At 42.5% G+C, this 27,556-nt stretch overlaps 1 protein-coding gene across 1 annotated transcript; it reads left to right on the top strand.

The window, feature by feature from the left end:
- The first annotated feature begins 1,048 nt into the window (after positions 1–1,048).
- LOC114298066 (vacuolar-sorting protein BRO1) lies at positions 1,049–27,556 on the top strand. The gene is made up of 8 exons (XM_082892476.1): positions 1,049–1,939; positions 2,542–3,495; positions 15,888–15,977; positions 17,650–17,718; positions 19,695–19,835; positions 25,531–25,579; positions 26,562–26,665; positions 26,750–27,556. The coding sequence occupies exons 1-8, from the start codon at positions 1,253–1,255 to the stop codon at positions 27,293–27,295; spliced, it is 2,640 nt and encodes an 879-aa protein (XP_082748602.1). The 5' UTR covers positions 1,049–1,252; the 3' UTR covers positions 27,296–27,556.

The following is a 27,556-nucleotide window of genomic DNA, read 5'->3' as shown; positions in this document are numbered from 1 at the left end:
GAAGGACATGATAAACTTTACCAAATAAACAAGATGCCAGTTAGAGCATCTCCAACAGCGAATTAAATTTTTCATAAATTTGAGTAAAAAAAAAACAATTTTCTCAATCTGATAAAGTTTGCTCTAATCATGCATTAAAAGGGAATGGGTCGACCGGTAAGTCTATTTTTTTTTTTTTTACTTGTTTGAACTTTTTTGACCGGTTTGAACCTACCTATTTGAAAGGGAGCCGGTCGACCGGTGGATCAACCGGCCAAACATCTGGTTGGTTGACCGGTTGGCCCACCCCAACGGTCAAGCACAGTGAAATACTGATATACATAGCTTGCCTCAGTTTGATGAAATATTTGTTCCATTATCATTTTGATATCAAATTGGTGAAACCATTGGAGCTTGAAAAAGTCACTTTTTCGTTAAATTTCAAATCTAATGCATGATTTGATGCACCGTTGGAGATGGACTTATTCCTTAAAAATTGAGCCTTATTCATGTGTGGAAGATGAGCAACGCCTTTCGACGCCGCGACCATCCCGATGGTTAATTGTAGTGTTTGGTGAGATTTTTTTGAGCCAACTTATGACTTATGGCTTTTAAAAAGTTATTTTGGATATTTGGTTAAACTTATTTCAAACAGTTTCTGATTCTAACAAATTATTTTAAGTAAAAAAAGCTGATTCTGAGAAGCTGCTCACCTCTTGTTTCTGATTATCAGTTTCTACTGTGGACATATTAATTCACGGTTATATTTTTAGATTTTTTTATTTTTTATTTTTATAAAAATAGAAAAAACCCAAATGGATTATAAAATATTATTATTATTTTTTATGAGAAATGTAGACAAATAATGAATAATAAAAAATAAAAGCTAATTGAAAAAATTATTTCACAGATTATTTAACAAATACTACTCAGTAACTTAAATCTATAATCCAACAACTATACCAAACAGATTAACAATTTCTAATTAAAATCATAATGTATAATTTATTAAGTTATAATGTATAACCTATTTTAACAGCTACCAATAAACTTAAATTTGATGAGAAAATATGAATTAAATATTTGACTTTTATATCAATCAGAAAAATCTCCAATTCATCAACATCATCGTCTTTTTCCCCATCTTCTTCTTCTCTCTCACATACACGCGCGCGCGCGCGCACACACACACGCAGTACACGTACACACTTCAGTTATTATATATAGGAAAAAATACATATATCAATCAATTCGATTCAGAGCTTCTCCGACCATGGCCGCTCCGTCGTCGTCGCCGTCGTCAACGGCGGCCGCGAACATCATGCTCGCCATCTACGAGAAGAAGACAGTCTCAGTCGATCTCTACCGTCCTCTTCGCAACTACATAGTCTTCAACTATTCCGAACGCGAAGCCCAAAACCTCGAAGACGATCTCCAAACCCTAAAGCAAATGCGCTCCGATCTCGAACGCCCCACCGCCGATTCCCTCTCTTCCCGCCGCGACCTCTTACAAAACTACTTCAAAGCTCTCTGCGCCGTCGAATCTCGATTCCCTATCTCCGCCGACAAGGACCACGTCAACGCCGTGAATTTCACCTGGTATGACGCCTTCAAGACCAAATTGAAGGCTTCGCAGCAGAACATCCACCTCGAGAAGGCCTCTGTGTTGTTCAATTTGGGGGCGGTGCAGAGTCAGATTGGATTGACGTTCGATCGGTCTTCGATTGAAGGGAGGAGACAGGGTTCGCATGCGTTTATTGCTGCGGCTGGGGCGTTTGCGTTTTTGAGAGATAATGAGTCGATGAAGGCGTCGATTGGGGGTTCGGCGACCGTGGATGTGTCGGTCGAGTGTGCCGGGATGCTGGAGAGGCTTATGCTGGCTCAAGCTCAGGAATGTGTTTTTGAGAACTCTATTGCTAAGGGGAGTACTCCTGGGGTTTGTGCTAAAATCTCTAGACAGGTTAGTGTTTGTTTAGCTTTCCTAAATTGCTACTATTTGAGTTTTAAGTATTGCAATTGTGATTATATTTCAGTTCAGTGAACTGGTTTTAGATTTAGTGGAAATGTAACCAATATGTCATGGGTTTAATAGCAATTGTGATGGAATTTACTTGGAATTTTAGTAAGTATGCTATGGTTTCAGAATACAGAATATAACTAGACGATGTGCACACCTGATAAGTGATCTATGAAAATCAACTAATTGAATGGGGAAGGAGGGGGGGAAGTAAAAAAAAAAACACCTGAAAAGTTATTAAAATTTGAAATTCAAAATCAAAATCTATAGCAATATGAGATATATTATTGTTACTAAGTTATAGCCTTAGTAGGCCTCATATATATTGGGATGTTGTAGAAATCAGTTGAAATGCAATGTGTTTTATGATCCATACTGTTCAAATTACTGTATCCAATGATCTCTGTGCAATTGTAAATTGCTTTCAGTGTGTTACGGGTCTTACGTAGGAAATTGTATGTATGAGCATGTATACATGCATATTTTGCTCGCTGGGCAGTTAATTACACTTTTACTATAATTCTTTGAAATGCACGTGATTACAGGTTGGGATCTACTATGAGGAAGCTTTAGCAGCACTAAATGTTTCACCTCTCAAAGAGCATTTTGACAAGAATTGGTTATCTCATGTTCAGCTAAAGGCAACCTTGTTTTATGCTGAGGCTTGCTATAGGTATAGTTTAGAGCTCCATGAGAAAGAAGAGATTGCTGAGGAAATTGCTCGGTTGAAGAGTGGAATTAATGCTTTATCTGAGGCAAAGAAATCATCCTCCAAGGGTGCTGCACAGCAGATTTTAGATGCAATAAATAAGTTGGAAGGGAATCTGAATCGTAACCTGGAGAGGGCTGTGAAGGAGAATGATAGAGTCTACCTCATGAGGGTTCCTGCCACCAGTTCTTTACCTCCGCTTCCAGCATTTTCATTGGTTAAGTCCATGCCAATGAATGAGGTACTGGATGCGAGCAAGGATAAAATGTTTGCAAGTCTTGTTCCTGACAACAGTGCAAAAGCTCTTTCTAGATACACTGAAATGGTTGACGTCATTATCAGAACACAAGCTGAGAAATTGCAACAGGGGAGTGAACTTGCCCGAGTGAGGCTCAAGGAAATGGACTTGCCTGACTCTATTCTTGCCTTAGAAGGGAATATCACCCTGCCAACAACTCTTAAAGAAGATGTGGAGGCAGTTCAAATTAGTGGAGGCCCAGTTGGGTTGGATGCCGAGCTACAACAACTTAGAGATTTGATGAGGGTAAACCACGAATTACTTGTCCAGACTGAGGAGCTGTTGCAGAAAGAATTAACAGAAGATTCACAGTTTAGAAGCCAATTTGGAACACGGTGGACTAGGCCTCAGTCCAATACTCTAACAAAGAACTTGCAAGATAGGTTAAATAGATTCGCAGCAAATCTGAAGCAAGCTGCAGACAGTGATGCCCGGATTGAGCGTTCAGTGAGAGATTATTCAGCACTTATGTCAATCCTTGACCGGCGTCCGGTATGTACATTTCACTGATTTGTGTGAAATCTTTCTGCTCTGTTTTGCTCTTAGAAAAATAAATATAAGGTAAAATATGATCAGTGTAACAATTAAAGTTACAGAAAAAAAAAAGGAAAAAAAAGTAGACCTATCGGTCTCCATTTTTAACAGGAAAGATAAAAATACACAAATAGACCTATTGGTCTCCATTTATAGTTGGGGGTAATTTTAAAAGTATAAATTAAACTGAATCACAATATAAATAATTTATGTCTACATTGTGAAAGTGAATCTATTACTTGACTGAATAAGTTTATAAAAAGGACAAATTAATTGTAGAGAAACAAAATTAGATCTTCTTAACAAAACCTACTGCAAGTATGACATTTTAAAAGTTATTCATCATAGTTTACTCTTTTTTCAAGCTAAAAGTTCAATGTTAATGCATAGGATTATAATTACAATGAGAAATAACTTGATTGATTGTACAATATTTATAACATTAAAAATGTCATTTAAAATAAAAAAGAAACAAAAAATCACAATCATATCCCTCTCTCGCATGCTTTACTTTATCATCCATCCAAACATGATATTTGGAAAACATAATAATTTATATTCATTGATTGTAAAATATTTATAATATTAAGAATGTCACTTAAAATAAAAAAAATCAAACTCATATCCGTCTGTGGGAGCCGAATAAGTAGAAGAGTCGGAAGATGCGCACTCCAGAAATTAGATACTATCCGGCTTCATACTATCCGGCTTCATATTGCGTGACTAGGACGCTGAATACGTTAGGAAAACCGAATAGACGGAGATCAGTGGCTCCGAATGAAAGAAAGGACAATGATTAAAAAGTAGGCCCTGGCCCCGGGGATCAAAAAGAACAGGTATAAATACAGGAACAATGGTTATAGAAAGGTATGTAAGAATCACTTCACAAAACTTAGAAAAAAAGCTACCTTGAGTGTCTGAACTAACTTATCCGTCGGAGTGCTAATCCCGGTACTCCCGACCGGAGTGTTTGTATCTTTTCAGGTGACCAGCTGAGGATCACTAGCGTCTCTCTGGATCCAAAGAGTATTTCCGAACCATTTCTCCACAACTGCGCCGTCTGTGGGAATACTCAAACACATCTATGGTAGGCGTGACTGAAGATCCTCCGCTAGCCACTGATGAGACCGCACAAAGAGTTGACCTCATTCCAGCAAACTCGTTTGGACCAAAAACCATCGCAGCAAGACTTGCCTCGGACCTCTGCTCATCTTCAAACCCAACGCAAAAGACAATACAAGCGACCATGGCACAAGCTAGGCAAACCCGACAGAGGTTGGACAACATCATCGCTGAGAACGAACGCCTTCGTCGCGATCTAGCCTCGGAAATAGCAAAATCCAAACAAACGGTGCGCCAGGCTTCTGAGCGACCCCCAAGGACAGATCATCTTGAGGAGTTGGCAAAGGACGAACGTCTCTACCAATGCGTCCGGAGGAGTGTGGTCGAAACACTTGCCCGTCCGGAGGATGCATCTCCGCTTGACACCGTCCACATGATATACAGCCTGCCAGCGGGCCCAACCGTGCATGCGATCCAATCACATCCAGGCCACCAACAGCAACTCACGCCAGCAAAGCGGCCTCGAGAAACGCCAAGTATCACCTTTGACGATTCTGATTTGATCGGTGTAACACTCTCTCACATCGATCCGTTAGTTGCTGAGCTGCGCGTAAATCGGTTCACCGTCGAACGCGTTCTTATCGACCAGGGCAGTACCTCGGAGGTTATGTATTATAAAACCTTCACGAAACTCGGATTCAACGAGTCAGACCTGACTCTGTCTCCTTATCCACTATTCGGCTTCAATGCCACTCCAGAGTACCCATTGGGAAAGATCAGCTTACCCGTTCGAGCAGGTTCCAGAACGGTGGACGTGGAATTCTTGGTCGTTAGGCTATCATCGCCGTACAATCTCATCATGGGGCGATCGTGGTTGCATACCTTGCAGGTTGTCCCAAGCACCTATCATCAACTGCTACGTTTCCCAACAGAACACGACATTGAGTAAATCCCCCGATCCCAGAAATCGGCACAAGCATGTTATCTCCTTGCCGCTAGAACGCCAAAGGAACTGCAAGTAAACTCCATCGAGGTGCCGAATCGGGAGATCCTGGACGATGTTGGGCGATATCCAAATGAGAAGGCCACGGAAGATTTGGACCGAGTTGACATTGATGGCTGCCCAAAAAAGTTCTTCATGATCGGCGCCTCTCTGAATCAGGCCGACAGGCAGCAGCTGATCTCTTTCTTGCTCAACAACCTTGACGTCTTTGCGTGGACTCCGTACGAAATGCCGGGAATAGATCCGTCAGTTTCACAACACCATTTGAATGTTGATCTGAAATGTAAGCCGATCATTTAAAAAGGCCGATGGTCAGCCGTGGAGCACACTGCCGCCGTTGTTGAGGAGGTAGACAGACTGCTTGACGCCGGGGCAATTAGAGAAGTCACTTACCCTACGTGGCTCTCCAATACAGTGGTGGTGAAAAAGAAAAATGGGACTTGGCGAGTGTGCGTCGACTTCATGGATCTGAACAAAGCTTGCCCCAAAGACTGTTTTCCTTTACCTAGAATCGACCAACTCGTCGATGCGACGGCACGTCATCAACGCATGAGTTTCCTCGATGCTTACAGAGGCTACCATCAAATCGCCATGCATCCAGATGACCAGGACAAAACTGCCTTCCTCACCCCAAGAGGAACCTATTGTTACAAAGTTATGCCCTTTGGGCTGAAGAATGTAGGGGCAACCTACCAAAGATTGGTCACCGTCATGTTCAAAGAGCAACTCGGCCACACTATGGAAGTATACATCGACGATATGGTGGTCAAGTCCAAAGAAGAATAGAGTCATATAGCCGATCTAGAAAAGACATTCGGCATCTTACGTAAATACAGAATGAAACTGAACGCTTCTAAGTGTGCGTTCGGAATCGGCTCTGGCAAATTCCTGAGTTACATCGTCAATCACCGAGGAATCGAAGCCAACCCAAGGCAAGTCACAGCAATCTTGGAACTCGGCTCCCCCCGCTCAGTAAAAGAAGTCCAAAAGTTGATGGGGATGGCCCCTGCACTCAACAGGTTCATCAGCCGGTCTACAGATCGCTGCCGACAATTCTTTCAGACACTACGGCAGGGTAAGGCTTTTGAATGGTCCGCCGAATGCGAATCAGCCGTCAACGGACTCAAGACCTACCTCCGCTCAGTACCTCTCTTGACAACACTCGTCGCTGGTGAACCGCTCATCCTATATCTGGCAGTTTCCGATAGGGCCGTCAGCGCCATACTGTTAAAAGAGGAGGAGGGGGAGCAACGGCCAGTGTATTATGTGAGCAAGACAATGGTTGACGCCGAAACACGCTACCTTCTGCTGGAAAAACTCATCTTAGCCCTAGTCATGGCGGCAAGAAAACTGATGCATTACTTCCAGGGACATAGCATTGGAGTGCTAACAGATTATCCCCTCCGATCAGTACTACGGAGTGTAGAAGCATCAGGACGTGTTTCAAAATGGACTCTTGAACTCGGCTAATACGACATTCAATTTTTACCTAAAACTGCAATCAAGGGGCAGGTGTTGGCCGACTTTGTTGCCGAATTCACCGGCGAGCTCGCCAACCGCAAACCTGATGAAGTTCGACCAAAGGCTGAAGTTCTTCCAAAGCCGAACTGGAGAATTTATGTCGGGGATATTTGGCAATTGTACTGTGATGGATCATCTAACCAAAGGGGCAGTGGCGCCGGAGTTGTAATCATGTCTCCAGACGGCGCAGTAATTGAACAGGCCGTCAAGCTTGGCTTCGTAGCATCAAATAACGAAGCCGAATACGAAGCCCTCTTAGTCGGTCTGCGGAATGCGCACATTCTCGGCGCTCGGCGTCTGCTTGTGTTTTGTGATTCAAAATTGGTAATCAATCAGCTAAAGGGGGAATACGCGGCAAGAAATGACCGTATGACGGCCTACATGAAAACGGCCAATTCCTTGCTGGCAAAATTTGACGATCACGAACTGAACCAAATAACACGCGACCAGAACACACACGCGGATGCCTTGGCGTGGCTAGCCTCTGCCATCAATTCTGAGATCAAGCGGACCATCGAAGTAGGTTTCGTCCCGGAGCCGAGCATTGGCCCTCCGAATGAAATCCATGTCAACGTTATAGAATCCGCACCAAGCTGGATGGACCCCATTGCTGCATTCCTCTCTTCTGAACAACTCCCAGAGGACAAAAAAGAAGCACACAAGTTGCGAAATAAAGCCCTGCGATACTATCTGGATCCGCAAGGAGGGCTTTACAAAAAGTCCCTCTCTGGTCCATATTTGGAATGCGTGCACCTCGACAAAGTGGAGGAGCTTCTGACAGAGATACATGAGGGCAGTTGTGGTGCCCATTCTGGCGGACGCTCCCTGGCCCATCGAGCTATAACGCAGGGATACTATTGGCCGACAATGAGAGCTGACGCGGTGAGTTATGTAAAAAAATGCGAACAGTGTTAAAAGTTCTCCCCATTAACCCATCTGCCTGCCGAAGAATTGAACTCTATCACCAACCCTTGGCCGTTTGCTCAGTGGAGACTTGATATTGTAGGACCATTGCCCAGGGCCCAAGGGAACAAGCGATTCTTAATTGTCGCGACAGACTACTTTACAAAATGGGTCGAAGCGGACGCTTTAATACATATACGAGATGCTGACATTAAACGCTTTGTATGGAGAAACATCATAACACGATTCGGCATTCCGAGAGCTCTTATCTCAGAAAATGGCACCCAGTTCGATTGTGGCATATATCGAGAGTTATGCAGCAAATATGGCATTCGGCCTTACTTCTCGACACCGGCCTACCCTCCAAAGCAATGGTCAAGCTGAAGCCTCTAACAAATCCATCTTGGACGGCATCAAAAAGAGGCTGGAAAAAGCTAAAGGCAAATGGATCGAAGAATTGCCGAGTGTATTGTGGACTCATCGTACTACGTCGAGGAGAGCCACTGGAGAAACGCCGTTTGCTCTATGCTTCGGAACCCAGGCAATCTTACCCCTGGAAATCGGCCTCCCAACTCTGAAATTGCAAGTTTTTGATACGGGCCGAAACGACATGATGCTTGCCCTGGATCTGATCCTGATCGAGGAACGAAGGGACCGCGCCCTGGCATCCATGGCACGGTATCAGCAGCAGCTCGCCAAGTCGTATAATCAGCGAGTTCAGTTGCGTCGATACACGCCAGGAGAGCTTGTCCTGAAGAAGGTACTTCCAGCCGACCGGAGACCAGCCGATGGAAAATTGGGTCCAAACTGGGACGGTTCCTATCAGATAGAATCCATCGCAGGAACAGGGGCATATCGGCTCTCAGACATGTCAGGAAGAAGCCTGCCACGGCCTTGGAATTCAACACATTTACGTAAATTCTATCATTGACCCGACTTGTGGGCTTGATACTTGTACATGTTCCACCTTTGCAATACAAAGTTTCTTGCTTTCTCAAGCCCGCTCCCAAGCCTATTAAGGCCGATTAAGACTCCGAAGATATCACGATTGGCCCAAATAAAGCCTCCGGATTTGGAGCCTCTTTCGGTGCATGACACCTTAGGGCCGATTAAGACTCCGGATTCGGAGCGCCCTTCGTGGATATCACGATTGGCCCAAATAAAGCCTCCGGATTCGGAGCCCCTTTCGGTGCATGACACCTTAGGGCCGATTAAGACTCCGGATTTGGAGCCCCTTTCGGTGCATGACACCTTAGGGCCGACTAAGTCTCCGAATTCGGAGCCCCTTCGGGTGCATGACACCTTAGGGCCGATTAAGACTCCGGATTCGGAGCGCCCTTCGTGGATATCACGATTGGCCCAAATAAAGCCTCCGGATTCGGAGCCGCTTTCGGTGCATGACACCTTAGGGCCGATTAGGACTCCGGATTCGGAGCCCCTTTCGGTGCATAACACCTTAGGGCCGACAAGTTTCTGGATTCGGAGCGCCTTTCGTGGATATCACGATTGGCCAAATTAAAGTATCCGGATTCGGAGCCCCTTCTGGTGCATGACACCTTAAGGCCGATTAAAACTCCGGATTCGGAGCGCCCTTCGTGGATATCACGATTGGTCCAAATAAAGCCTCCGGATTCGGAGCCCCTTTCGGTGCATGACATCTTAGGGTCGATTAAGACTTCGGATTCGGGGCGCCCTTTTGGTGCATGACACTTTAGGGCTGATTAAGCCTATTAAGGCCGATTAAGACTCCGAATTCGGAGCGTCCTTCGTGGATATCACGATTGGCCAAAATAGCCTTCGGATTCGGAGCCCCTTTTAGTGCATGACACCTTAGGGCCGATTAAGGCTTCGAATCTGGATTGGCCTTTTTTGAGATGCATTCGCACCACTTCATTGGCCGAATAAATATTCATTGAGAATCGTTCTTAATTCAAGCCGGTCAATACATGTTTAAACATTTACGCCACGCAACACAAAGCTTGCCAGAAAGTTGAAATAATACGATTAATTAAACACATTACATTTCAAGACTAAATACAAACGTTGAAAATAAAAGAAATTCTATTTATTCGGCGCGAAGTCTATTCATTCGGCACCCTCATCGTCGCTCTTCTCAATTTCGAAATCGAAATAAGGAAAGTAGTGGCGATGATACAGGGGTGAGGCCGAATCAATGCCTACGGCTTCGAGAGCTTCCTCGGTTTGAAGGGCCTTGATCCAGTCGTGCTTGAATCCACGATTTTTACATTGGCAGACCTCCTCGGCAAGGTCCTATTTGGTCTTCTCTATCCCGACCTTCAGGCCATTCTGAAACCCCTTTTCATAACTCGAGGTCCGTTGGGTCACTTTCTCCGCAACAACCAATTTAGATTGACCGGACGCCACCGACGCGCTCGTTTGAACATTCTTCAGCTCCCGAAGCTCACGCTTAGCCTTTTCCGCGCGAATCTCCAGACTGCGATTCCTTTCGTCCTTTTTCTCGCTCTCACGTCGCGCCTCCCGTAGACGCATGCTGACTTCGTAAGCAGTATATAGCCCTTTTAAAGCCCCATGTATGTCGTCTCGAAATACTTCGAAATCTCGACATCCGACCATCGATTGTTGGACTTCCGGCGGGAATATCTGTCGAGCGAACTCGACTGCCACATCTGGGTCTTTAATGATAGAATCCCCCTCTGTCATTGGTCTATTCCTCACAAAAACCGTAAAACTCAACGGTCGTGACGTCGCATCAGGCTCAATTTTCGGTCGCAGGTGCGGAGAATTTCCCCGTTGTTGCCTGTCCTTTGGGGGCGATCTGCTTCGATGACGTTCTTCTTCCCGATCCTTGGACGTTCTTCTTCCTGTGCGCGTAGGCTCGCTACCACGACTCATTGCGGCGCCTGATTCAGTCAATCTTCGTCCCTCCCAAGTTGCGTGAATGGTAATAAGTAGGGCCTCTGGCGTGCACCTGCCCCATTTATCCTTCAATGTTTGCAGCTCTCCTGAGGCAACGTCAGTAATCCCAAACGCCAACCCACGAGCTGGGCCAGCCAGCCCACGAGTTACGCCCATTCGGCTTCCTAAGCTCGCGCCTTGGCTAAGGCAAGGGCAGATTTACTAATCTGGTCGGCCATGTTTTCAAGCGCAAATGCCGATCAATTAGTGCCTCAGCCAGCCCACGAGTTACGCCCATTCGGCTTCCCAAGCTCGCGCCCTGGCTAAGGCAAGGGCAGATTTACTAATATGGTCGGCCATGTTTTCAAGTGCAAGCGCTGATCAATGTGTGCCTCAGCCAGCCCACGAGTTACGCTCATCCGGCTTCCCAAGCTCGCGCCCTGGCTAAGGCAAGAGCAGATTTACTAATCTGGTCGGCCATGTTTTCAAGCGCAAGCGTCGATTAATGTGTGCCTCAGCCAGCCCACGAGTTACGCCCATCCGGCTTCCCAAGCTCGCGCCCTGGCTAAGGTAAGGGCAGATTTACTAATCTGGTCGGCCATATTTTCAAGCGCAAGGTCGGCCATGTTTTCAAGCGCAAGCGCCGATCAATTAGTGCCTCAGCCAGCCCACGAGTTACGCCCATTCGGCTTCCCAAGCTCGCGCCCTGGCTAAGGCAAGGGCAGATTTACTAATATGGTCGGCCATGTTTTCAAGCGCAAGCGCCAATCAATGTGTGCCTCAGCCAGCCCACGAGTTACGCCCATCCGGCTTCCCAAGCTCGCGCCCTGGCTAAGGCAAGGGCAGATTTAGCCATGTTTTCAAGCGCAAGCGCCGATCAATGTGTGCCTCAGCCAGCCCACGAGTCACGCCCATCCGGCTTCCTAAGCTCACGCCCTGGCTAAGGCAAGGGCAGATCTGATCGGCCAAATACCTAAGCTAAGCAGCCGATCTAACCATAACCGAAAGCAATAACATTCATCAACAACATTTTCCTTAGCCAGTTGAGCACAACTCATGAAATTTTATATACTCAAGTTACTAAACAAAAAGCTACAAGCTCGCATAAAAATGCCTAGCAAAAAACAAACATTATGACTGTAGCAAAAGATAAAAAATACTAAATTAAAAATCGTAAAAATACATTCGACATCCTAAAAACTGTTAGTCGGCCGGATCAGCCATCGGAATCAGACTCCAATGGCTCAACATCCACTTGCTCATATGGTATTGGCATAATCAATAAAGCGTTAGCAGCAGCAAGGGCTTTGTGCCAGCCGTGTTTGAATCCCCGATTTTCAAACTTGGGGACTTGGTCCACGTACTCGGCGAGTCCAGCATTTTTCCCAGCCTCGAATACTTTGGAAGACTCCAAGTTGGCTGATTCCTTCGCCGCCTTCATTCCAGCCAACTCAGCCTCCAGTTTGGAGATCGCCTTCTGGGCCAACTTGAGCGCATCTTCGCTCGCGTCCGCCTTCTTCTCGGCATTCGACCTCAATTGATCCGTGCAACGAGCCTTCTCCATCTCGGCGTCGGCCCTTGAGGCTTCCTTGTTTGCCCTCAAAGCTTCGACCTCGGCCCTTCTCCTTTGGCCTTCAACTTCCTCGCGTAAATGACCAATCTGTTTGACGGCATCGCGATGGCGACGGCCCATATCGGCTATCCATCCGACGGTCTGTAAAACAAGAATTTAAAACCATAACTTCAACAGTATTTGGATTAAGTGAAGCTAAGTTCGAATATGTACCAAAAGTGCCGATTGGGCGGCTAGTGCTGTCGCATTCAGATCCGTTTCCACCCGGAAAGCCTCCTTGTCAGACGGCAACGACACGGACGTAGCCAAGCTGAATGCGATTTCTGGATCTTTAAGCGCTGAAGCATCAGAAGAAACCAACATGTTTTTTATTATCGGCTGAATGACAAAAGGAACGATCACGCCCGATCCCTCTAATTGAGGACGTTTGCCGCCATGTTCTTCTACGCCAGCTTCAAACTCGGCAGGGCGTTTCTCTGCCTCAACTTCTTGGCCAGCCTGCACGATCAAAGTAGATTCGGCATCCCGATTTTCCGCCGTCTCCACCTCAATAACGCGCAAGGACTCTGATTCGCTAACACGCAGGGAGAATTGAGATTCGGTGGCAGGTGGTACTTTAGACGGAAGGGCCTCCGCTCTTCGCCGTGCGGCCAACCTTTCTGCATTCGCCTTCCTAGCAAGTTTTGTCAGGCTTAACCCGGCCATGTCTTCGGGGTTTGCGGCGGGAATATCCTTTAAACCGTGAAAAATGCCGTCAAGCGAAAGATCCCCTCGGCCTGAAGCGGATGGGGGATCGGCCGAATTCAATACCGCGTCAGACTCGGTTTCAGACTGATCTGATTCGGTAACATTAGCTACACCCCGCTCTGAATCCGACCCTTCAAAACCAACCTGCCTTAAGTTTTTGAAGTCGGACAAAATAAGAGCGATAAGAGAGTCTTCACCCTCCGGAACCGGGATATTTTCCGCCGCCGAGAAGGTCGTATATGTCGGCTCGTAACGAAGCAGAATGTGGGCCGCCCTGCCTTGTTTCTGAAGATTTCGATGGCCGAAATATTTGAGCGCGACTTCGATATCCGAAAGAACGGCGCCGTCAGTTGAAGACACAACTTTCTTCAAATTTCTCCCTACACAAGCCAAGCCGTAACATTTCAAAGAAGAGGCTTTACAACAAAAACGAACAAATAATAAAAGCGAGAAAGCAATCAGCCACCTGGCTTGCCCCTCCGTCTAGGAATAGGGTCGACGTGATTCTCCCTTTTGCCAAATTCCCAGTTACCCTGGACAACGACCATAACATCATCAACTCGTTTTCTAGAACTGGAAAGCATAGTAATCAGCTGATGGTCGATATCCTTGGCCTTAAGGAAAAAACGCCCGTGCTGACCAGAAGACTTAGTCAAGGCATAACAATGTCGGATGGTTGGAATGCCAAGGTTAATTCTTAGGCGACGGTTGAGTGCTATAACCCCCATTATGATTCTAAAGAAATTCACATTAGGTTGGGAAGTGATTAAACTCCAATGGCGAAGCACAGCCCTAAGAAACGGGTGAAGGGGGAAACGGACTCCACCCTCTGCAATTGACAAAAGAGGAAAGACAATCGTGGTTTCGTCCTCCCTCTCTATATCAAGAGTGTCGTCTGCCACAAACGACAGACGAACATCATCAGGAATGGAGAAATGGCGTTTAAAGCCAGCAATACGATCTGACGAGAGGAGGTCTTTTAAATGTTTTGCCATACCCTACAGTCTATGAGAATATGCCAAGGAAGGAATAAACCAGAAAGAGTTCTCGAAGCAAGAGAGGAGAGAACTTACAAAGGATGAAGAGGATATCAGAGAAGAGAGTTTCAGGGACGATCCAAAAGGCAATCCAGCGATGAGCATCATAAAATATATACTTGAAAGGACGTCGAAATTTTAAATCGCAATAAATAAACACGTACGAGGGGGCGGGAAGTCGACACGACAATCGAAAGGGGTGCGCTTAGATATCTGCATGAGGATGAGGCTAACCGCCGAATTTTGGCTCCGACTTTTAGGAATTCAAAACCAAGCACTCCAGCCAACTGTTGTCGGTGAAGTGCTTGGGGGGCAATTGTAGGAGCCGAATAAGTAGAAGAGTCGGAAGATGCGCACTCCAGAAATTAGATACTATCTGGCTTCATATTGCGTGACTAGGATGCCGAATACGTTAGGAAAGCTGAATAGACGGAGATCAGTGGCTCCAAATGAAAGAAAGGACAATGATTAAAAAGTAGGTCCTGGCCCCGAGGATCAAAAAGAACATGTATAAATACAGGATCAACGGCTATAGAAAGGTATGTAAGAATCATTTCACAAAACTTAGAAAAGAAGCTATCCTGAGTGTTTGAACTAACTTATCCGTCGGAGTGCTAATCCCGGCACCCCCGACCGGAGTGTTTGTATCTTTTCAGGTGACCAGCTGAGGATCATTAGCGTCTCCCAGGATCCGAAGAGTATTTCCGAACCATTTCTCCACACCGTCTCTCACATGCTTTACTTTGTCACCCATCTAAACACGATATAATTTATTTTCATTGATTGTAAAATATTTATAATATTAGAATGTCACTTAAAATAAAAAAAAAAAGAAGGCAAAAAAAAAATCACTCTCACATCCGTCTCTCACATGCTTTACTTGACTGGCATCCGGTATGTACATTTCAATGATTTGTGTGAAATCTTTCTGGCGTGTAGTAGAATAGGAGTCTGGGGGCATCTTTTCATTTTTATTTAAAATCTGTGTTTGTGTCATTTTAACATGAACTGATGTAATGAGATTTGATCTTCTTCAAAGAATATGTCCTATCCCTGGTAATAGGATTTTCAGAAGCTTTATTTTGAATTTAGTTTTCTGGCCTTTTCCCATATTTTATTTTAATGGGAAAGTGAATTTCTGTGGTTATGTGAGTATCAGATGCAATTCTAATTGAATAATTTTTTTTTTGGGGCCTCTGCACACATTTTGTTTTTGAGAGAGATTTATGGATGAGCCTTTTTATTTTATATTTTGGATACCATACCTCTTGTTTCCAGAGAGAATTGTGGTCATTCAACTTCTTGTTTGATTCAATTGATTTATATTTTCTCCTTACCATACTAGCTTGTTTAGCTTGTCTTGTTTCCATGGAGAAATTGTGGTTGTTTAACTAGTTAATTGAGTTGATGTATACTTTTCTCCTTGCAGTACTGGCTTGTTTAGCTTTTGGCAAGCAGGACTGCTCCTTTTTCTACCTTTACATTAAAGTTCTAATTAATTGAGTAATATGTGGAGTCTAAGTTTGTCTTTCTCTTTTTTTTTTTGATAAATTAAGTTTGTCTTTCTCTTCTTGTCCTATTGGAGAAGTAAAAGCATTAGTACTCAGGTGAACTTTGCCCTTTGCAGATAGAATCTGCTCTTCCTACGCTGTCAAGGCCTATAATGTCTTTGGATGCCAATGAAGATGCTATATTGGGGGCCCTGAAGCAGAGTTTGGTAATTTGATCTTTTTAATTTATAAATTGTTTGAATTTTCTGTTATATTTCTTAAGGGATTTTATTTAATTCTGCGCTTGTTTTTAATTACTGGTTTTTCTCCTCTCCAATATGGTAAAATGGTCTAATCTTTTGCTACAATCTTATGCTTCATAATGTGCTGCAACTTTTGTACTGTAGAGGTTTGTATAGAGGCTACATTGTTATACCCATATGATAATTACTTTGTTATGACAAGAACTTAATATTTGTAACATTCAATAGTTGATGTATGAGTTTGAATGAAGATATCAATTGAGTAAGCATGACACTGAAAAGAAATTTGTTGAAGTTAATTAAAAAGCTTCTTTACTTTTGTGTTAAGACTGAAAGTTATAGAACTTGAATATCGGAAATGAATCCTTTGAGATGTGAAATTCCTTCTTGGATGAAAATTGTAGAAAGGCTGAATTTTAAATTGTGTTATTATGTCTCTTATTATTATTATTATTGGATAAGTAAATAAAGCGTCTAAGAAGAATTGAAAGTGGATAGCGAAATTCTTAGAAATCAGAATATACCCAAATTTGAGTACATACAAGAAACTTTATCTTGACGGGTGTATTAGATTTGATCACATACAACAAATTTATTACTTTCAAAAAGTCCAACGGATCTTAGTGTTATCAAATATGAAAAGAGATTAAAAGGGCATCAGTTTATGCAAACAACAATTTTCTCAGTAATATTATTAGATCATATATAACAGAAAGCCTAACTTTGCATGCGCATGCATGCGTCTATTGTTATTTACATTTGAACGATTTAATTTATGTGAAAACACATAACGCTTGTCTTTTCTTTGTCACTGAAAATGTGTTCATGGATTTGCGGTTGTCATCTCATGCTTTTTTAGATTGAGAATGAGAATGTGTTCACAGATTCGTTGTTACTTTCTGTGCTTTTTTAGATTGGGAAAATTTCTTCATTAAACTAGTCAAGGAATGGATAATAATCCAATATATAATTAAGAGTGAATTTTTACTTATCAAAAAACGAGTGAATTTGAATTTGTGATTTATCATAATTTTTTTGATAAATTATCTAGTTATAAAATTCCTACCCATTGTATTGGTCACTGCCTGTGTCTGTTACACATACACTCATGGAGCTACCAAATCTTTAGTGATGAATCAATCTTAGGGAGATTTCATGATCTTCAATGCAAATGCATATTTTCAATTTATTATTATGTTTTTGACGTGCATATCTATGCACATGTATTCTTTTAAACATACTTATATTAGTTATATTTATGTATACATAACATTTACATTTTACCTATCAAAAAAACATAAATATGTAGAGAGAGTTGATGCTAAATTTCTTATTCTACGAGGTTTTAATGTTCAAATAATTTCAATGTGTTAAATGGACATTAAAATTAAATTTTAAAGGCTGAAATATTTGATGGCTCTCAACACGTTGTTAAAACATGTGAATTTTGATTTATAGATGATAAATTGGAAAACAAAGTAGAAAATGGCATTTAAATTTCTGTCTCTTCATCATCATTGGGAAGATTTTTCTTATTTCACCTTCTTATTCAGGAGTGAGAACTTTTAATGTTCCGTATTAGTGACTGATTTTATGTGCAATAGTGTCCTTAATCTTGATTGTTTGGTTTTTGCAGAGGCAACTGGAGACTCTTGGTGCTCAACGTGCAGGGCTTGAAGACATGCTCAAAGAGATGAAGAGGAAGGTGCACTTTATTTACTATACTTTGTTGCTCGATAATCGTATGCTAGCATTTAAATTTTATTTTTCCTTTTATTTTTCCTTTTTCGTGGTTCTGAGTAGTGGAGGATGTTGCTTTAGGAACTTGAGACTGCTGTCTACTCTTTAAGAAAAATTGCTTTCTCCTGCGTATACTGATTTGGAAAATGATGTAGACTGTTCCCAAGTGAGCTTTGGGATACACAGCTACTTGATAAAAAACTAGTATTCTGATTTACCCATGCAAGTAGTGTAACCAATTTGGTGTATGTAGCTCTCTGATCTCAGTATGGAGTACTTGCAGTGTGCGTTCATTTGTGTGGCTCTTATGGGGGAGTTGCATCGGCGTAAGCTTGAACTCAAGCACGCTGTAGGGGTTTACGTTTTTTTCCCCTTGCGAAAAGTTCTTTTCTTTTTTTCTTTTCCTGGTTGCAAGAAGAAATGGACATTGTTCTTGGACTAGACCCTGCTTGAACATCTCCCCTATTGGAATAGATGCTTTGCATTTTATTAAGTAGGTTATGCTGAAGTTGGATAAGTTCTAGACTGTTCTCATGTGCTGTGGCAAAAGCCTGCTTATGGTTTGCCTCACATCTAGTGCACTTTGGTGCATATGATGCTATGTGAGGTGTCATTGTCAGAGGCATACCAACTTCAACAAACCATTGCTCTTCTCCTGCTGGGCCTGGGGGCCCCTAGGTTGTTGTACACCATCCTTGGGTTCTAGTATTTTCTTGAACATGAACAGTTAGCATCAACACCTATCATAAACAAGAGGAAGTTTGGATATTTTTTGATTATATGCTTTTGAACTTGAACGTGGTGTCTCCTTATGTTATCGTGTAGACATTTTGATGTAGAGCATCGAAAGAACGGAAAATTTGAAACTACAAATAGAGATCATGGAATGAAGTTTTGAAATAATTTTGATTATTTATTTGTGTTTGTTTAAATTTAATATGCTCCTTGATCGATAATCCATTTTTTCCAACAAAATTGATCTATGTAAACCATGATCATGAGCAAGTGCATAAATATATTTCTGAAAGATAAGTGGATATACAAAGTCATGTTGTTGAGATCTATCTAGTTTATGTCACTATATTAGGCTTTATGGGTTGGGGGTATTTTGGATATTTTGTAAATTTTTCGACATAGGCTCTAGGGGATTGCACGTGGGTTTTCTTATGGGTCAAGTAATGTTATTTGACTTTTATTTGGAGTCTTTGTTGGTCTAGAATATTTGTAGTTTCTAAATTTGAGCACCATCTTTATAATATAAGAGTAGGAAAAGTCTAGTAGCCTGTATAAGAATGTAGTCTTAATTTTCAAGAGTGAGTTGAGTTATGAGAAATTAATTGTGTCTGTGTGAATTTTGCCTAATCATGCAAGCGTGGGTGAAACTCCTCTCTTCTTCTTTGCAGGGGTAATCCAAGTACTATTCTCGGGTTACTTACTGTTCATAGCCCTCAAAAAGTGCACTTTTCAGCCACAAAAGCCTATACATTCACCCCTAAATCAACCTTAATCCCTTCTACTTATTGGTCTTCAATTTAATCATTAACATCCTAAATTACTCCCTGTTTAGGCCACTAAATAGCTTCTGTTCTAAAAATTCTCGGTGTCACTTTTGAAATGAAATCCAAATCTCACACCTTTTATCTCCAAATCCGAGAAACTTTATTCTCTCTCTTAGAACACTAACCGTAGGAGCTTTTACAACCAGAACCGACCACGTAAAGCTGTCATACATCACATTTTCTTTTGAAGACTAACTTCTTGATGTTTCATCATTTCATGTTGCTGATGATTTACTTTCTGCCTTTCATTTGCGATGATTTACTAACTTCTTGATGTTTATTTAGGTGGTTTATGTGCATTCTTTTGTTACAACAACTCCGAGTGTTGTTTTTTGTTGTAATGTGTCATTGGTTGGCTAATTACATCATTGGATTTCTTCAGGATGATATATTGCCGAAGTTGATGGCATCTACTGGCTCGTATGAGGACCTTTTTAGGAAGGAGATATCAAAGTACGATCACATATGTGAAGAAATTGCCCAGAATGTTGAGGCACAAGAGCAATTATTGTTTCAAATTCAGGTTTGTTTATTCTTTACATGTTTTTTAAATTACTTTTCTCTTTTTTGCTCATCTTTAAAGTAGGGTCATATGCTTTGAGCTCTTATATCATTTAAAAAAAAAAAATAAAAACAACGCCCAATTAGTACACATTAATGTGTGTTTGGGAGGGGGAGGGGAAATATTGAGTACACATCTAACCTTTGGCATAATGCACAAATCATTTTTTTCTTATATCATTTTTGTATGGTTTTGCAATAAGCAGTTCTTGTCAGATTAATGAATAACTTGTGTCTTTTGCCATTTTTGATATTCCATGCTTCTTGTTTGATCTTCGGAAGGGTAATGAAGTAAAGCGATTGGAAAGGATAAAGGATTAGGTTTTGGATGGTCTGTAGTATGATGATGCCCAAGGAAACTTGTGGACATCATAGGTAATGTAGGTAGAATGTGGCCCCTTCTGGGTATTATGGTAGACACTAAGATTGCCCAAGACCACCACAGGTGGAGAGGGAGAGAGGTGACGCAGTCTGAGAGATAGAGAGAGAGTGGCAGTTAGGGAGGAGAGCCTGTGATGTATGGAGAGGCTTTTTGCGCATGGAGGGAAAGACCTCCTTTTATATGAGAGAGAGGCCATGGGTCCCAGCTCACTCTCATGGGTTGTGTTCAGTAGGTGTGATACATAATACATTTTATGAGATAGTAGTGGGTAGGTGTGATACACTTTTCATGGTATCACATGATTTGGCCAATCTTGGTCTTCGCGCAGATGCCCCTCTTATATACAAAGTTTTTAAAGGCAAATGCGTAACGTGATGCGTTTTACCTCTCGTGAGGTGAGGTGTAAGACTCAAGGCATCAAGGCGTAAGCATTTTAATTTTTGAATTTTTATGTTTATTAAATAAATAAAATATCTTAAAATGGTAAAAAAATGTTAAAAATTAAAGACAAATGTAATTACTTTTCGCTTCAAGGCATCGAACATTTCATTGCAGAGAAGGATGTCGTTATCAAGGGTGAAATTGACCACTAAGGCTCATGTGATAAGTTTGATAACTGAGGTCCTTAGTTATCAAACCTATCATGTGAGCCTTAGTTTTGTGTTTTTTGTTTGTTGGTCATTTAGTTGACTTTTCCTATAGAATATGTAGTTACAAGAGAGATTAATTTATCTTATATGTTTAATTTATATATTAGACTAAATTTGACACAAGCTCTAGACAAGCTCTCCATATGTGTACTCTTCATATGCTTATGAGCAAAAGGCGTATAAGTTGCACTTGAGACCCATGTTTGAGACTGCAATGTGCAAGCCTTTGGAAAGTGTGGCCTAAAAATCAAATTCTCAATGCATTTTGCTTTAGCCTCACCTTGAGGTGAGCCTCAATAATGCCTTTTAAAACTTTGCTTGTGCTGAACAACTTACAATCCCTCAATGCTAGCTGACAATCCACAAGTCGTTGGTGATCCCCATGCTGGATCGTGGGTTAATAAGGCATTCCCATAACTGACGCATTGATCTTGTGGGGGTTCCTACTGTCACGGCTTTGGATTTTCTGAACCAACCCTTGGCCTTTCTAAGCCAACCGTGCAGCCTTAGATCCTTATGCACGCCTTGCTTGCACCTAAATAAGCCTTTTGTGGAAGAGAACTAAGAGAAGATTGCACACACAAGAGAGACTTAGAGAAACTTAGAGAGAGCTCTTGGAGAATGCTTTGCTTGTATTGCTTGAATGCTTTTGGATTACACTTGGTCACTTGGGTCTACTTGGGTAGTTTGGGCAAATGAGGCCCTCCCCTTTTTATAGGCTACATAGAACATTCTAGAACTACACTAATGGAGAGTGTTCTAGACATTTCCTTCCACTACACCTTATAGACTATTCTAGAAGCATTCTAGATCTACATGGATGGAGAGGATTCTAGATCCTTCCCCTATCTTCTCCAAGAACCTATTCTAGAATATACAAGAATTATGTACAAGCTTATGGTCGTATGTACAATTGTCTATAATACTCTAGGGAGTTTTAGAAGCTTCCAGCATCATGGCCTTTGTATTTTCTCAAGTTTTTCAGGAGCTTCCAGAATATTGCATTAGCCTCCCTTCCTTGAGACTTTCTTTTTGTAGGTAATTCTGTCTTGGTAATTTCGCGGGTCGTGACATTCTCCCCCACCTATGCTCGCGACACCCTCGTTGCGCCTTCTCCCTTGAAGTCGCTGATTTTCTCCTTGACTTGCGCCATCTTAGATTTACTTTATCCACTTGCCCTATTGTTGACTTAGCAACTATGCATGTTGGTGGACTTTCTTTGGTGGAGCCAATCATCTTCTTGGTAACGCCTTCTACCTCGCTCTTGTTCGTCTCCAACATAATATACATAGCTGATAGAAGTTGGAGTTTAGTATTTACCTTACTCACCATTAGCACCATATAAGGTCCTCCTTCCATAATGTACATGGTGTTGTTGCGAGGTAATAGTGCCGCGTTGAACTCTTGCAAGAACTCCATTCCTAGCACCACGTCATAGTCATCAAGTGATGCTATTGAAAAATCGACTTTTCTGCGCCATCCACCAAGGTGCAGCTCAACCCCTCGAGCCAGGCCATCCACGGGCTTTGCCTTGGTGTTTACTATCTTCATTAGTCTTTCTCCCTTGTCAAGTTTCAGACCATGCCTCTTGGCCTCTTCCGCCTTGATGAAGTTGTGGGACGTGCCTGAGTCTACCATGACTTGGGTCGCCTTCCCATTGATCTTGGCATCTACGTACATTAAACCCTTATCCCATTGGGTCAATGTAGTAGGCTTCGATTCTATCGCACCAAGTAGCTGCAGAGATCCTATCTGGGCTTGTTCTTCCCTTTCTTGTCTTTCCAGCATTGCACTAAGGCTCTTTCTTTTAGGACAATCCCGCGCCCAATGTGGCCCATCGCAAATGAAACAGTTGTCCTTGGCCTTGATGTCTTTGTTAGCATCTTTCTTCCAATCTTTGCCCGATGGTGGCTTGCTTCTGCCTTCTTTGTACCTTGGAGCCTTAGAATCCCTAGACTCTTTGGCCCATTTTGCTCCCCCACCGTTGCCTTGACCATCCTTGGTGGACTCCGAGTTAGAAGATTCTGGCTTTGTATATTCCACCAATGTCTCAGCCATGGTGAGTGCAGTGAAAATGTCTTTGACACCCCTTCGTTGTAGTTCCAACTGTGCCCACTGCTTAAGACCAACTGTGAAGTTGAAGAGCAAGTCATCATAACTCATATTAGGAATTTGAAGCATTAACCTAGAGAATTCTTAGACGTAGTCTCGGATAGAGTGGGTGTGCTTCAACTCCGTCATTTTTAGTCCTGCTTCATGTGCCGCATTCTCAGGATAGAATTGCCTCATTAGCTCATTCTTAAATTCTTCCCATGAAGAAATAGTGCAAATGCCTTTCTCAATTTTAGCGTGCTTACGTCGCCACCAAATCCCAGCTAGTTTAGTGAGGTAGAGAGAAGTAGTGCGTACCTTAGCCATTTCATCATTTAAGTTTAAGGCTTCAAAGTACCTCTCTAAGTGCCATATGCAATCATCCAACTCCTTGGCATCCCTTTTGCCATCGAACTCCTTGGGCGTTGGCGCCTCAAGCCTTGGAATGAATCCCACATTAGTAGTAATGCCACCACTAGCCACAGCTTGCTTGCACATGGCCCAGTCCGCCCGTGTCTCCTCCAAGCCTTCCTTTAGCTCTTGGACTTGGTCTTGGAGTTGAGAGATCGCCTTCAAGATGCGTTCTTCGAAATCATAGCTTTCTTGCTTGTGGCTCTCATAGTTGGTTTGGATGGTGTCCCGCACAGACTCAAGCAATTCCTCGACTTGGCATTCCACCTTGCCATCGAGTTACTCCGCCCCTTGTTCCAATCGATCCAACTGCTCCTTCACATCGGCCATGGCCACTTCAACCTTGACCGCTCGGGTCTCCATGGCACTCATGATGTCCCTTGACTTGTCTTTGGCCTTCTTGCCCAAGTTTGCAGCAGTCTGCCTTCCGCGGTTCTCTTCGGTGTGAGTTACTTCCGCCATAGGGCCCTTCCTTTCTTAGTTACGACGCCTTCGTAACCTTGGCTCTGATACCAACTGTCACGGCCTTGGATTTTCTGAACTAACCCTTGGTCTTTCTAAGCCAATCGTGTGGCTTTAGATGCTTATGCACGCCTTCCTTGCACCTAAATAAGCTTTTTGTGGAAGAGAACTAAGAGAAGATTGCACACACAAGAGAGACTTAGAGAAACTTAGAGAGAGCTCTTGGAGAATGTTTTGCTTGTATTGCTTGAATGCTTTTGGATTACACTTGGTTTACTTGGGTCTAGTTGGGTGGTTTGGGCAAATGAGGCCCTCCTCCTTTTATAGGCTACACAGAACATTCTAGAACTACACTAATGGAGAGTGTTCTAGACACTTCCTCCCACTACACCTTATAGACTATTCTAGAAGTATTCTAGATCTACATGGATGGAGAGGATTTTAGATCCTTCCCTTGTCTTCTCAAAAAACTTATTCTAGAATATACAAGAATTATGTACAAGCTTATAGTCTTATGTACAATTGTCTATAATACTCTAGGGAGTTCTAGAAGCTTCTAGCATCCTGCATGGCCTTTGTATTTTCTCAAGTTTTCCAGGAGCTTCTAGAATATTCCATTAGCCTTCCTTCCTTGAGACTTCCTTTTTGTAGGTAATTCTGTCTTGGTAATTCGGCTGGTCATGACACTAGGCCTTGCCTCCAGGTTAGGCAGATTAGCATCAGGGTGTCATTTAGGGTTGGAGCATTAACAAGGCATGATGACTCCTGAGTGGTGAGGCTACGCAGGGCAAGGCATATGGCATCAAACGGATAGTTGTCGACCGGTGATAGTGAGTACCGAGTGGGGTGATGAGGTTCCTTGTGGGATACATGTTGCCATCCAATCAAAGATGTCCATACCAGTTACTCCACTCGGTACTCACTAAGAAGCTGAATGAATTTCCCAGATAGTAAGCTGATCTTTTAGAAGCTGAATGAATTTCCTGGGCTCTGTTTGGTGGGTGGGAAAAGTAGAGCTGAAGACTGGTATTAGATGAATTTCTATGGTGCTTACTTGGTATCATAGGAGCTGTGTGCTCTCTTGGCATTCTTACAAGGGGTTCTGTTTTCCATTAAATAGGTTGTACATAACGGGTCACATGTGTTGTGTTGTGTTGTGCAAATGGCTCTTGGGTAAAATAAAAAACTACTTTTTCCAATGATTTCTTTGCATCCTTCAGAATCATCTTTGATACTTGGTGTTCAATTTTCTTTTTGCTTCCATGGATAAACTTTGAGAAATGAACTGTTGTTAGAAGGCCCTAACCCAAGGGGTTGGCCTAGTGGGTGTAGCCTAGGGCTTGGGGGTGTGCCTCCTCCAGGTCTTTGGTTCAGTTCTCACTATCAACTCCTTGAGGCCACGCCTACGGGCTCTGCTCGAGATTTTTCCAATCCACGTGGCGGGGGCGCTTTGCGTGGGTCTTGGGATTAGTTGGGGTGCACGTAAACTGGTCCGGACACCCGGTCATAAAAAAAGAAAAAAGAAAAAAAGATCCTATTGTTGTTAGAAGTCCCTAATGTTTGATGAGAGGTTCTATAGTTCTTGATTCATCTGTATTTTGAAAACTGACTTCTTGTTGGAGAGCTCATTTGTTCCACAATGCATCTATTGTTTTTTACAGGCTCAAAACGAGGAGTTTGCTGCCATCTTTAACCTTGAAGATTATAAAGGTAGGTCTTACTTTATTGTGGCATCAGTGCCGTCTTTTTATTTATTTATTGTTGTATTCCGTTAAATATCAACTTATTTATGGATTGTTTATTTTTTTACTCCTTATTTATCAAAAAATTATGGATTGTTTTATTTTATCATTTATTTTTATTTGCATTGTTGTTTAGTAATGATCTTATGAAACTTGCTTTCTGTTAGTCATCATGGATGTATTTTAGGCACTTTCTTATTGGTTCCTGCAGTTGCTCTATGGATTTTTCTGAAAATGAAATTTTACTTGAAACCAGAGATGGCCTTCCTGTTGATTGCGGTAGCAATCAGACTTGAATTCATCCCGTCCCTTTGTAATGTTGACTTGAGAACCTAGTGTGGACATGGCAATCGAAAACATCATGCTTAATGAACTACTTTTGTTTTATGTTGTAAATATTGAGTCATCTTTTGAGATTTGTGGGGTCAATCTGCTCAACTCATTTGGTGCCTTCTGTTGCAATCAAGTTGACTAAAATTCATCTAGTGCCTACTTGTCTGACATGGCTAACCATTTATGTGGGCTCATATTGGTTTACTGATGCCCATAATGCCATTATTCTCTTGTTACTCAACTGGGTTTTTTGCTCAAATATTGTGCCCTTTTTTGTCTGTAACTAGTTCTATTAGCAATTAGCAGATATGTTTCGAGGATTTCCCCCCAGATAATTCTTTGCTATTCCTACTATCGTGGTTCTGATGACTTTATGTACACCCTTTTATGTCCATATGGTCGGTAAATGAGATTTGAAATTTCAACATTTATGTTTGTCATCTACTTGTTTGTTATTTATGTTTTTTTTTTTTTTTGTTTTTCCGATTTTCTTCCCCATCATTTGTTGCTGTTAATACCACTGATAATAAGCCTCTCCATTTTCTGCATTATCAAATTCGTGCTTCTCTTTTTGACATTTGTTTTATGCTTTCTTGTGTATTTTCTCAAATTTTCAGCATCTCGTGAGAAGACCTATAAGCAGATTGAAGCTGCAATAGCAAAGTATCGAGAAATTAAAGAAAACATCAATGAGGGGTTAAAGTTTTATGTTACGCTTCAGGTATGAATTTTGTATTTTCAGCCGCGGTGCTGTATCTGCAACTTAGAAATCACTCACCACATCTTACTAATCTTTGTTAAACAGGATGCTATCACAAACATTAAACAACAGTGCAGTGATTTCGTGATGACAAGAAACATCCAGTGCCGAGAAATGATTGAAGATGTGCAGAGACAAATGGCAGGTTTCAGTTTTCAGGACAAGAATGCTGGTAGTGCTTACAACTACCCAGCAGTCGGACAACCTCATCAAACTCAAAGATCGTCTTCTCAGCAGCAACAAACAGACCCGGCAAATATCCCCCATCAACCTCGTCCTCATTCATCGTATTACCAACATCCCGAGCAGCCTCCTATGCCCGGGTACGGCCACCCCCCTCCGTACGGCATGCCACAGCAGCCACCACCTCCATACCACGTGCCAGCTGCAGGGGGCCCACCATACCCACCTCAACAACCCCAACAGCAGCCAGCAGTGGGCCACGAGTACGGTCAACCTGCATATCCTGGGTGGCGGGGTCCGTATTACAATGCGCCAGCTCAGCAACAAGGAAATCTTCCTCGTCCTCCTTATACCCTTCCGTCTCCGTATCCTCCTCCTCACCACCAGGGCAGTGGCTATTACAAGTAAATAGTTTCGGATGCGTTTAATTTTTTCACCCCAGTTGTTTGTTTATTTAGTATGTTAGTGTCTCCGATCTTTTCCCATTGTCTGTAGGATGTTTTGCAAAATCATACCGACGACTTTCAACTATACTTGTGTATAGTGTGTTTTGTTTTTCCTAATATTTATTAGCTGTTGTACAAACCATTTTGATCTCCATCTTATAGATCATGTTGAATATAATGCACTCTTATGGATATTAGTTAATATATTTTCATGGTGTTTTAA

This window comes from Camellia sinensis, chromosome 10, assembly GCF_055761805.1.
Source record: "Camellia sinensis isolate YWXY chromosome 10, ASM5576180v1, whole genome shotgun sequence".
NCBI lineage: Eukaryota > Viridiplantae > Streptophyta > Magnoliopsida > Ericales > Theaceae > Camellia > Camellia sinensis.
This window is presented reverse-complemented; position numbering and strand designations above follow the sequence as displayed.